General features: G+C 38.5%; 1 protein-coding gene across 1 annotated transcript in view; it reads right to left on the reverse strand.

Moving 5' to 3' along the window:
* Positions 1-12,348, reverse strand: part of LOC105446983 — a 51,619-nt gene that overhangs the window by 30,893 nt on the left and 8,378 nt on the right. Inside the window, exons 6-7 of the mRNA XM_030997348.1 lie at positions 11,688-11,753; positions 8,849-8,909 (exon numbers count right to left, since the gene is read on the reverse strand). Of these exons, the coding sequence (XP_030853208.1) occupies positions 8,849-8,909; positions 11,688-11,753 (127 nt within the window). The remainder of the gene's footprint in view (positions 1-8,848; positions 8,910-11,687; positions 11,754-12,348) is intronic.

The raw sequence follows: 12,348 nt of genomic DNA on the forward strand, positions 1-12,348 counted from the left end.
AATGAAAGAAAAGAATAACTTACTAAAACCCAACTTAGCCTAAACCAAAGTAGCACCCCTACCCCCAAATCTTTGATAAAACAAAGCACAGAGCAAATGTCATATCACAAGAATAAAACTTGGTTAGGACACACTCAAGGAACCTAGGCACTGCACCTCCTGTACATATTATAATGTGAACTTCATACTAGGTGAGAAACCCATGCAGAGAGGTCTACAAGCTTGAAGACAAATCATGAAAACAATATTGCAATATAAGGCATGGAGTATTCAGAGGTAAAAATTGGGTTAACTTGTGAAGCCACAGAAGTTTTTTTTTTTTTTTTAATAAAACATTTTTTTTAAATTGCTTGCATGAAAATTCTTTTAATTTCCACAAAATTGTTCACTTGCAGAAAATCAAAACCTGAACAATTATTTGTTTTCATAGAAATAATTTCAATTACCTTTCCCCAAATTATACATCACATTAGTGCTGCTGAATTGACTTCAAGAAATTTCATATGGCATTCTTGTTAAAACGTCTACGTGTACAAGGGGAAGTTTGGTATTTCAATCTTTTTCATTTTCATGCCAACACCAACTTGGAAGCCTCAAGGTTCCTGGAGGATATTAAGTCAGCTCTATTTTCAGCAATCTTGGCAAGACAAATACCAAGGAACATATCTTTCATTTCCAATTCTAATGATCCCTCCAGTCCAAGAAAGTCAAGTAGAATATGAGCGGAGGAAATTTAATCACATGTAAGCGTATTAGGCCTTATTAGATATCCGAAGAGGAGAGAAAAGGTGAAAGAAAACCAAGCTTAAAGAGAAGGTTGGGTACTGGTAAGAGGATATTTGTGTGAGGAGCATTATTTTATAACTCACTTTCAAGTACCTGGTTTAAAAAATTTTAAAAAATTGGGGGGGGGGGGGGCATTGACCTCAAGACAGGCCCCATTTCCAGGTCTCAACACAACAGGCACGCAGGTCCCCAAAACAAAAGTCAAGAGTCTCAGGACCCAAATTTTCATATTTTGTACACAGAGCTCTTGCATACAGACTTCCAAAAGTTCATTCTAGACTTCCCTCACAAGGAGTATAAAGTGTGGAACCCTGCTATTTGAATTAAATCTAAATGAAATTTGAAAATTAAGGAACTATTTGGTACAAAATTGTGTTGAGATGTGGTTATCTTAATATACTGTACAAAGTACAGGAAGCAATGTGTGGCCATGTAAGTGTGTGGTGCATAGGCCAACTGTACACTGTAGCTATATAAACAAATGATCATTGCAAGATTCAAACTAGTATTTACTTCCTTAAAATCTATGCACAATCTGGAAAGGGAAAGGGTGGATATATATATATATATCTTGCACATCTCTGTCTTCATTGATAAAGAGTGTAATCATCAGGTTTTATTCAATCCATTTTCATCAGCAGAAATAGATCCTACCTTAAAAAGAAGAAGAAAGAAGAAGAAAAAGGGGGAGAGATGGGACAGGAAGGGGGTGAGAAGGACATGAACAAGGAGAAGAAAGAATGACGAAATGAAGAGAGGGAGAGTCGTCAGATTGAAAACAGAACAGGGAAAAGGGGTATTGAATAAAAAGAAGTAAAAGAGATAAGAAATGTAGAAAGAGAAGGAAAGGGGGACAAGGTGAGATAAATGAATCTGCACAGAGGACAATCCTTTCCTTTGACCGATTTTCTTTGACCTAATGGAAATCATTTTGTTGGCAACCATCCTTAGATTTACTGGGGAGAGTTGGGAAATCCGTTCTACTTTTAATTGGTGCCTTACCACTAATCACCTAATTTTAATGGCCTTTAGAACCAATTTAAAACAATTGGAAGTCCTAATTCCCCTGGATTATGGAGGGCACTTACTTTAACATGATTAGGCATATCATCAGTTCATTCCATTTCGATGAAGTGAAACTTGAACAAATTAACCCATTGAGGACAAAATGGTTCACATTTAGCATGCTTTAACATTTAGTTTATTCCAGAGTTATATCAGGCTCAGAATTTAGTGGATTAAAATCTCACTCAATTTCTTCCCTTCTCCTTTACCTGATCATATATCCACTTCCTATATATTTCAAGTTCATGTTTATCTAGTTCACATTAAGTTGAATTGTAAATAATCTTCTTTGTTTCAACTTTTCTTGTTTTATATCCCCCCCCCCCCTCTCCTGTCTTTATATATCTCTCCCCCCCCCCTTCCTTCCCCTCTCCCCTTTTTTCTCTCTCATTCTGTTTATCCCTTCTTTCCTTTGTCCGTATTTTATTCTTCCTTCACCCCCTCTTCCTTCTCCACACTCGCTGCATTGCCCTTTAAATTTCCACTCTTCCTCTCCTTCGTCCTCTTTTCTCCTCTTTTCCTTCCTTTCTCTCTTCTCCTTTCTCTCTTTCTTTTTCTCTCATGACTTTTCTCTTTTCTCTCCCCGTCTCTTTCTCACTTTCTTCCCTATCTCTCAATCTATCTTTCTCTCAAATCCCCTCATATTGATTCCACAATTTTATTTTTCTTCCTTCTCTCCTTCCACGTCCTCCTTTTTATATCTCTCATTTTTCTCTTCCTTACATTCCTTTCTTCTCTCTCTCCCCCATTCTATCTCACAATAATCATGATATAATCCTGTCCTCTCTCCCTTTTCATTTCCTTCACACCCCCCCCCCCCCTACCCCCTCTTTCTCTCTCTCTCTCTCTCTCTCCCTCCCTCCCTCCCTCCCTCCCCCTCCCTCCCCTTTCTTTCTTTCTCTCCCTCTCTCTCTTTCTACATCCTTCTCTAACTCTTCCTTTCATCATTCCTTGTGTCTCTGCACTATCTAATTCAGACTTACCAAAATTAGACATATGAGGTAATGGTTAAAGCTGCTAATGAAGAACGATTAACACAGGAACCAATACTCATTTCTCAAAAGGAAATGTTCTGTCCTCATGTATCATCGTAAGCTGGTTTGATGGACCAAATCTCAAGTGAGTCTCTCATTTACCTTTTCTGGATGAAAATGAGGTATTTTTCCATCTTTCCCTTGGAATTCCAAACTTTACGAATGATAAATTGAACAAAAAACAGAGCTTTATATACACATCTTTTTTGCAGTTTGTAGTTGTAAGACATTTTTTCTTATTATATGCATTTATGTAATTTCAATTTTCATTCACTGTAAGCGCTTTGGGCCTTCTGGGAAAAGGGAGTAATATATAGTAATAATAATATATATCAAATGAATTTATAAATAGTGTAATTAATGAGATAATCATAACTTGTGTGAATTAACTCAATCAGAAGATAAATAGCAATAACAGATACATTGTGTACCACAAAAATCAACATTAAACTTCCTATATTTTGTTACTCGAGAGAAATTGTGCTAGGTGTGGTGTTTTACACTTAGAAAACATAAAGTTATCATGTTTTGTTAATGAGACTTTGTCCAGTGACAAGTGATGTGTTGTTGTTGTTAAGCATGGGTCTCCAGGCAACCAAGCATAGATATGTCAGTTACAACACGTATTAATAATAATAATAATAATAATAATAGTGTAAAATTATAGGGCGCTCACACCCTCCAATATTCATGTATTACAAAGGGTTTGAAACTATAATAATAATGATATTCGGCTTTTATATAGCGCTTAATACATCTCAGACGTCTCTAAGCGCTTAACAGATATACTATTACCCCGGTCATTGGATTCAGTGCTTGCCCGCACACAATGTGTGCACAATCTCCACTCCCTGTGGAGCATTCCAGCCATAAAACTTTACTTCCATTGGTCAAATGATATAGCAGCTATTACATTTAACCATCATACAAGTATCCTGGTTCACAGACTATAGGCCTTCCAGGCCAAAGGTCACTTGAGGTGAATTTTAAACTGCAATGCATCCATCAGACAGGACTGTGTAATGCAAAATGACAGCACCTCCCTGAACCCCCACCCCCCATCACCACAAAGACCTACCAGTCATATTTATTGATACGCAGCAGCTTGACATTAACAACAACATGAATATTACAATTGCAGGTGGCTGTACACAACAAAAAAACACACACACACACACACGCATCCACGCCATCTGAATACAGGGCACTTGAGTGAACACTGGACAATGGCATTGAAAATGCTAACTTCAGCGGAAATTTTGTGAATAACAATGTCTTGGTTATGATAGTGAGGCCAAGCGTTTGAATTGTTGCCCAATGGTAAGGAATTTTATATACAGCTGTACGTCTCGTACTATTTATATTTGATCAAATGAATGTGAAGACAGTAGAAGAAGGTATCTTGAGGAGAAAAGGAGGGGCCATGGAACGTAAGATGTGTGGCGTGAAACTGTCCGACAGATAGAACGCAAGTGAGCTCATGGAAAGGTTGGGTCTGGGAGAAACTATGGTGGAAGTGGAGGTGGTAAAGAGAACTGGATCGACATGGGGTGCGTTTATCGTGTCTTGCCACAGATATGTACATATCGAACCCCACTATCGTACCCCACTATCGAACCCCATTATACAAACATGATCTTCGGGATGTCGCGATTATCGTCTCTTCACGATTCAAAATAAAGGCCTTGTCTCTGCGCAGCTGCTTTGCACCGTTTGACCCGCATTCGCATGGGAAGGTCAGATTTGTATGTGGGGTTCAAAACAGCTTTGCGTTTATCACGTCTCAGAAACGTGATTCTGGATGTATGGCACATTCAAAACGCACATTTTTCGGCGTTACTATATGCCCATATCTAAAGACGTTTGAAAAAGGCTTTGCGTTTATCGCCTTAAAAATTTGCCTGAAAGACGTTTGAAAATGCGGATTCTAGGCAAAAAAATTGGACCATAAACGCAACCATGGATAGGTCATGTATTGAGAAGGGAAGAGAAGGCATGAGAAAAAGGAACACTGTGCAGGGGGTACAGGGGGCAATGCTCTGGCTGGAGCCAAGGCAATTCGGCAAATAGGAACCCCAGTTGTGAACCCTGAAGTAATATAGCACACACGAACAGACCACCACTCTCTCAGCAGCACACATACAATCTATAGTGGGAAGCTAGCCTGCTTGTAGTTAGCCAACGAGGCTACTTGCGCCAGCGGCAGGTGCGTGTTAGGAATCTGGGCGGCTAGCTTGTTGCCAAAACAATTGTAGATCGTCAGCTGGTAAAATGAAAGTAACTATAGTCAAGAGCATCAAAGGTGTTCTTATATTGTCTGTAATGCACTTAGTATTTTTAGAGTTTTTAGACTCATATAGGATGGTTAGGGCTGGACCACGTAACATATAAAAAGAAGATATTCTTCCCCTTTGCCATATCCATGCTGTGGGCATTTCAGCTAGTGCTGTAACATCACAGATATCTCCAATTCCGTTTAACCGCCAGTCAAAACAGGACGGTTTTCTGTTAAACGATTTAATTTTTTTTCTTCTTTTTTTCGGCAGACTGTCGGCAGTTAAAAAACCCACGCGGGAAGGACTTTCATTTAACTGCGAGGTGAAGGCGCTGATTTGTGCTTGTAAACTTGTCACAAATAATAGAAACAATATCGTCTTTAGAAGAATGTGTAAGATCATTAATGTAAATTAAAAGCAGTAGAGGACCTAGGATAGAACCTTGTGGTACGCCGTGAGTAATAGAAGAAAAATTGGAGGAATTATTATTATAAACTACATATTGAGATCTATTAGCAAGATTACTTTCAAACCAAGATGACAGACAAATTGGAGTATTGTTCTAGTTTCTGAGTGGTGAGTCAACACACGGATTACTGAGCTGGGAGACATTGCCAGGCATAGTGCCAGGTGGAGAGGCATAAATCAAAAAAATTAAAAATTAAAATTAAAACATGTGAAAACGAAATCGTCCAATAGAAAACGGATAGTGACACGGGCGGTCGGATACCGGACGGTTAAACGTTTGACTACAGCACTAATTTCAGTGCCAACTCGCCACAAAAGGGGCATTCACATTTCTGTACTTGTGCGACAGTGCCATCTACTCTAGTGCGCTGCCTAATTGGCCATCATCAGATAAATAATTCATTCTCGTTTATGCCTGCAAACCATGTGATCGAGGGGTATGCTCAACCAGCGCATCCCCCACGTTATCGTAGGTTATTCTTAGGTTTAGGTTTAGACTTAGGGTCAAGGTTAGGGTCAGGGTTAGGGTGTAAGGTTAGGTATAGTGTTGGGTCGAGTGCTGAAGTTAGGAATTTGGTTAGTGTAGGAAATTTATTGCGGAATAATCATCATAGGAGCATGAGTCGTACAACCAATAACAGCTATGAAAATCTGAAAATAGCTCTGGAAAAAGCTATGGAATAGAAACAACAGAATATCTCAAATCCCTGTGAGAAATCTATAGCGTGGCTAAAAACTTAACTCTCGTGAAGAGAAAATTACCATTGAAGATGCAAAAGTGACATTGACTAGAGGAACTCTAGGATAGTCAGGTAAATTAACTGCTGTCGGTGCAGTGATGAGTGATTAGGATTAAGAAGACTAATCAAAGGAACTATCACTCAATTCTGAATGAGATCATATTACTCCTAAAAGGAGTGATACTGTGCTGGATCCAAACATGAGCTTGTAGACATAATGTACAATTTTGTTATCGATTAAACAAGAATTTGTAGAATTTCTGGATTTTAATTGACTAAAAATGGAAAAAAACTCACAATTCTAAGCAGCAGCACGGAGCAGCAGAACAGAGCAGCAGCAGCAACAGAACGATTTATATTTTATTTTATTACAATATGAATATCATTAATTTTAGGAAATATGTCAATATGGAACTCCAGGAATTGGACATGCTCTGGCATCACAACACAATCTGCATGCGTCACACATCGAGTGGGGGAATTTATATATATTATACATTTGACATATATTCGAAGTGAGAAGTTGAATAAATGAACTTGATAGCATAGAGTGCATGATGCTAATTATATCACGAGAGCTAGGTGATTAACAGCTTAATTAATGTCCCAGGATAAGCCAAGGGAAATGATATTTAAGAACACTTTTAAAGTAATATATCTTGTGTGGAGTGTGAAAATGTTATATATAAACATTCAAGGCCGGTCAAAGAGAGAAATCAAAACAAAATTCTAACGCCTGTGGTGGGCGTAAATCAAAACTGAGTGGGTGGGTGCCAATTAAATTATCACACTGATTTTTAAAAATTAAAAAACATTCTCAACGCTGACATACTGTTCATATAACAGCCCGATGATGCAGTAAGTGATAAATCCTATACCCCATTCACAGTGGCCTCAAACACCGCGACAGCAGCGGGACTGTCCCGCTGCTGTCGCGGTGTTGTCTTCAGTGTGAAGGCTCGGACCCGTTATAAACTATCGCGGCATAACACCGCCTCGCGATAACGCCGCGACAAACTATCGCTAGGTTCGCCTAGCTACAGCAGCGGGACAGTCCCGCTGCTGTCGCGGTGTTTACTCAGTGTGAAGGCTCTCCGCTATAACACCGCGACAAACACGTGTGATTTGTTTACTTACCTATCACTGACCTCTTTTCTCCAGCAATGGGGAACATAAAGTGAAATAGAAATAAAGTAACCAGTGGATTCAAATTGATTTTATTATTATGTAGATATTATAATTATCCAAATAAAAATATTTCACACTTCAAAAAATTAAAATATTCTGACTGGAAGCAATAAAAATGCTAGTTTCTTAAAAAGTAATATGATCGAGGATACAAAAAGCAACTCATATCGGGGTCACTCGCGGGTCATGAGCCATGCATACACGTGTTTGTTACGGAGGTAATAAAAATCACCCGCTGCAGCGTGAATGGGTACATGATATTTATCCCGCTGCTGCAGCGGGATAACTTTTCTACTGTGAATGCATTTGTAGCGGTGTTATGGCGGTGTCGCCGCTCCGCTACAACGCCGCTACAAATTTCAAAACCACTGTGAATGGGGTATTATAAAGGTAGTTTTATGTCACATAAACAAATAGTTAATAAGAAACTCTGATTAATTCTCTTTGCCAAGTCTGTTTGAGAGGATTTAAAGCCGTTAGTCCCCTGGTTGTTTACTTACAAGCATATAAATGCTTTCTTAGCAGTCAGGTAAAACAATCATCATCAAACAAATAACAGATACACTGGGTACTTCTAAAGTGCATTTAGAAATATAATAAAACAATATTGATGTGTGCGATACAAAACAAACTATACAATCATTATTTTAGAAAATATGAAAGTGTTTTTGCATAGATAATCACAATTTATTATATAAATGTGTGCATTCACAAGCTAGTATAGCACACTTTTTATTATTTTCAAAAAGGCATACTATATTGTGCATATAAACATATATTTCTAAGACTGTGACATGCACACTTACCTATATACTTGGAATCCGAATTTGGCATATTACAGAGTTTGATTTTCTGTTGTTAATGGTTGCAAATGACTATGTACACTGTAGATCTATGCATGCATTTCAACAGGCAGAACAAATTGATTAGCCTGCCTTTGAGGATTGGGGATTTGATAATATTTCTATCAATTCTCATATTACAGTGCTGTGGTCAGATTCCTGAATGTAGCCAAATTGGGACTTCTTTGAAACCATGAAGGCAAGTTCTTTGTAATTGAATAATGGATTAATTAATGGATTAATTAATGGATTAATTAATACAATAGTCCCCATGAAATACAGATGTGATGAACATTAATGAAATTACTAGTTCTACAGTACTTTTAAATGAATGATAATGAAATGAATCCATGTCTCTACATTGTAATGAGAACAAGAACTAACAATACCATGCTATTTTCTTCTTCTTTTTTGTGAATTATTATGGTAATACTATGTAATCTTCTTACCTTTGAAGAAGATATCATGTTCTTCATCCCAAAAGACATGCAGCCAATTACATCATCGAACCTGCAATAATACAAGAGAAGAACAAAAATCAAGCCCCTTCTTGAAACCAAAACTTGATGTCGTGACCCACTCATGAATGGGTTGAAACTAAAGCTGAGCTGACCACCAACATTTGTAACGCTTTTTTTTTTACAAAATACCTCTAATTTATTTATAACTTTGGCCTCTTATAATTAATTATGTAAGAGAATCAGGAACTTTGAATTTATAATAAAATTTGATGACGATGGTCACCCACAACCAGAGGGGTAGCAGGGTTCCAGCCATCGAGAATGGGGCACTCATGTCATGGGGGAGGGGGCACTAGAATTACATTTACAAGGTTGATGAAATTAATGAAATGGATGAAAATATGGCTATTGAGTAGAGGGGGATGTGAAAATTGCTTGTATCATCTCCTTTTCTGGTTGCTTTCCCCTACTTTTGTGTGTGTCTCTCTCATTTTAATTGGGGGCATGTGCTCCTTGAAGCCCCCCCCCCCCCCACAGCTACACTAATACCTCCAAATAAAGAATTTAAAAGTAGTTCCTCGCAAAGTTCAGTATAATGTAATACATGGGGTACAATGTACTTGGCCATAATTAAAATCTTGCTTGCAGTACTGGTTTGTATTGCCTGACTCACAACCCCTTTACAGATAAAGATCAATAACCTGGCTTATTTAAGTACAAATGACCCAGAAGTTTACAAGAGTCAAGGAAAAGCCTTTAAAGGAGAGTTTAATAGCACAGTTGGTAAAGCGTCTGCCTGTCGAACCAAAATCGTGGATGCATGACCTGCATTGTGTGTTAACATGCCGCTCCCCTGGTTGATATAAGCAGGCTAGGTTACGGTGGAAAACACTGTCCCTTGAATAGGACGTTAAATGGAGGCCCTGTGTAGAGGAGAGTCACCACCTTTGCTAGTTAAGAGCCCACTGCATTATTTGTATAAGAGTACAGAGAAACCCCAGTGTCCACCTGCACACCGCAAATCAAACCAAACCGGGACGAGAGACCCAATGGTTAGGGTGGTTCAGTTCATATTTCGCCTCCCAGGCACAGGTGATGCCAAATAATGATATGAAGAAGAAGTAGAACCATTGGGGTCTTATCATGTTTTTACAGAAAAACCCAAAGAATCTTGAGTCTAATTAAGCCAACTATGAGTATACATTCCTTCAGTAAGGTAGGCCTACAACTTTGAATTGCTAATTTGCTCAGATGCACTTTTGCCTTGTTTTCCTTTAATATTTATTTCGAATCCCAATGACCGATTAAAATTCACCCCTTCTTCCTGTCACACGTAAATGTCATCGTAACACGCCCCGTGGCTTGCTAACGATTATCAAACTGAATTCAGTTCAGGTTTATGGGAAAGTCCTGATAAATAAATGCCTCGATATGGAGCTTTCCCGAGCCGAGGCACTTAGAATGAGTCACGTCTGAGGTTCATGGTGCTGGCGTCGACGGAGTTCTGAAAGTCACATGACCCGCAGAATGGCTGCCCCTGACTTCCAGGGTGCCGGACGGGGGAAGGGGCTTATGGGATGTGACGTACGGTAACATGAAACCCAAGGTTTTTGGTAGGATAAATGCAGTGTTACATGTCTATAATGTGAGAGAATGAAATGTGTCATCTGTTCTGAGAGCCAGAGAGCATTAACTCTGTGGATTAGAGTAGGAGTGAATGCCCCTCTGGCCCTGAACAGAAACCAATTTTATTTTTGTAGGATTAATGCAGTGTTATCAGACCTGCCAACCTCTGGAGTTCAAAAACTGTCTTCTTTAGTGTCAAAAGTTGTATTTCACCGACAAAAGTTGTATTCTTGAAAATAAACAGGGATTGTTACGCGGATCAATGCCTCTTACAGTTTCTACCTACAGGAAGAATTTCTTTTATTGATCATTGGTTGAATATCCATTATTTCATCACGACTGGTGTGTTCGATGAACCAATAAACATCCCCAAATTGCCGATGTGAGATGCTTGTAGGATACTTTACAGGACAGAATGGACATTTTGCCATTGAAAATGGCGGACGCACACACAAAACATTAATTTTTTTTTTTTTTTAATTAAAAAAGGTTGTTTTTTTTTTGAAAATCGTATTTTATTAAGGAAAATCGTACTGTCATATTTGCTTCTAAAAATCGTACTAAATACGACTAAATCGTACTGGTTGGCAGGTCTGTGTTATATGTCCTGTGTCTATATTGCCTGAGAATACAACACATTCATCTGTTGAGAGCCAGAAGGGTGTTAACTGTGTGGATTATCAAATAGAAACCAGAGAAAGAGGGAGAGAGAGAAAAGACAAAGGGAAAAAGGGAGAGAGGGAGCGAGAGAGAGAGGGAAGGACAGGGAGGGAGGGAGAGAGGGAGGGAGAGAGGGAGGGAAAGAGAAAGGGAGGGAGAGAGAGAGAGAGAGAGGGGGAGAGAGAGAGGGAGAGAGAGAGATAGAGAGAGAGAGAAGAGGGAGAGAGAGAGGGAGAGAGAGGGAGGGAGAGAGGAAGAGAGGAAACAAGACAGAAAGAGAGAGAGGGGGAAAAAAGACAGAGAGAGAGAGAGAAAAGAAAAAAGACAGAAAGATAGATACAAAGAACAAAAAAAACGGTCAAAGAGAGAGAGAGAGAAGAAAAAAAGACAGAGAGAGAGAAAAAAAGACAGAGAGAGAGAGAAAAAAAAAGACAGAGAGAGAGAGAAAGAAAAAAGAGAGAGAAAGAGAGAGAGAGAAAAACAAATACGGAGAAAGAGAGACAGGGTGTGTAGAAAGAAAAACAAGATGAAGATCTTTTACCTTTTTCCTGTCTGTCTATTGAGATGAATGACGAGTCTGCTTGAAAGTTGAACCAGTTCTAATGGACTGCGATGACAGCAAAGAGAGAAACAATGATCAATACTCTTCAATTGCTTCAATCATTTTAATATAAATTACTTTTAGAAGTCAATCTACAAACATAAATTATGAAGATAACAATTTATCGAATAAATATACTTGATTCCTATTATATCAAGCATTGGCAGGAAGTTATATTTTATCTTCCAATCCATTCAGACAATACTAAAATCAGAGTGTGTGTAACCCAGTCTTGTAATCAGATTTTAACTACTGGTGCATATATGCTTCTTGGTTAATTTCAAATTTAAGCTTAATATACTTATGTAATGTACCTTTTCTTTAATGTACATTGTATATGTACCTTAAACTGTATGTACCCCTAATCACATAATCATCTAACAAGGGCATCCAACAATGGGACATCAAAGGCAAATGAGAGAAAAACTTAATGTAGGCACTGGGCTTTTTTAGCTTCAAGTTGAGAGGTTCTTTAAAGTGGGACTGCGCTACTTGTAGCTACGTGTGCCCTCTATATTAAGCGGTACCTGTTGATCCCCCAGGATCCCATTTTTCTTCTTATGTTAAATTGAGAGCAGATTTGATGAGATAACCACCTGTC

Source organism: Strongylocentrotus purpuratus, unplaced genomic scaffold, assembly GCF_000002235.5.
Source record: "Strongylocentrotus purpuratus isolate Spur 01 unplaced genomic scaffold, Spur_5.0 spur5_scaffold_4, whole genome shotgun sequence".
Lineage (NCBI taxonomy): Eukaryota > Metazoa > Echinodermata > Echinoidea > Camarodonta > Strongylocentrotidae > Strongylocentrotus > Strongylocentrotus purpuratus.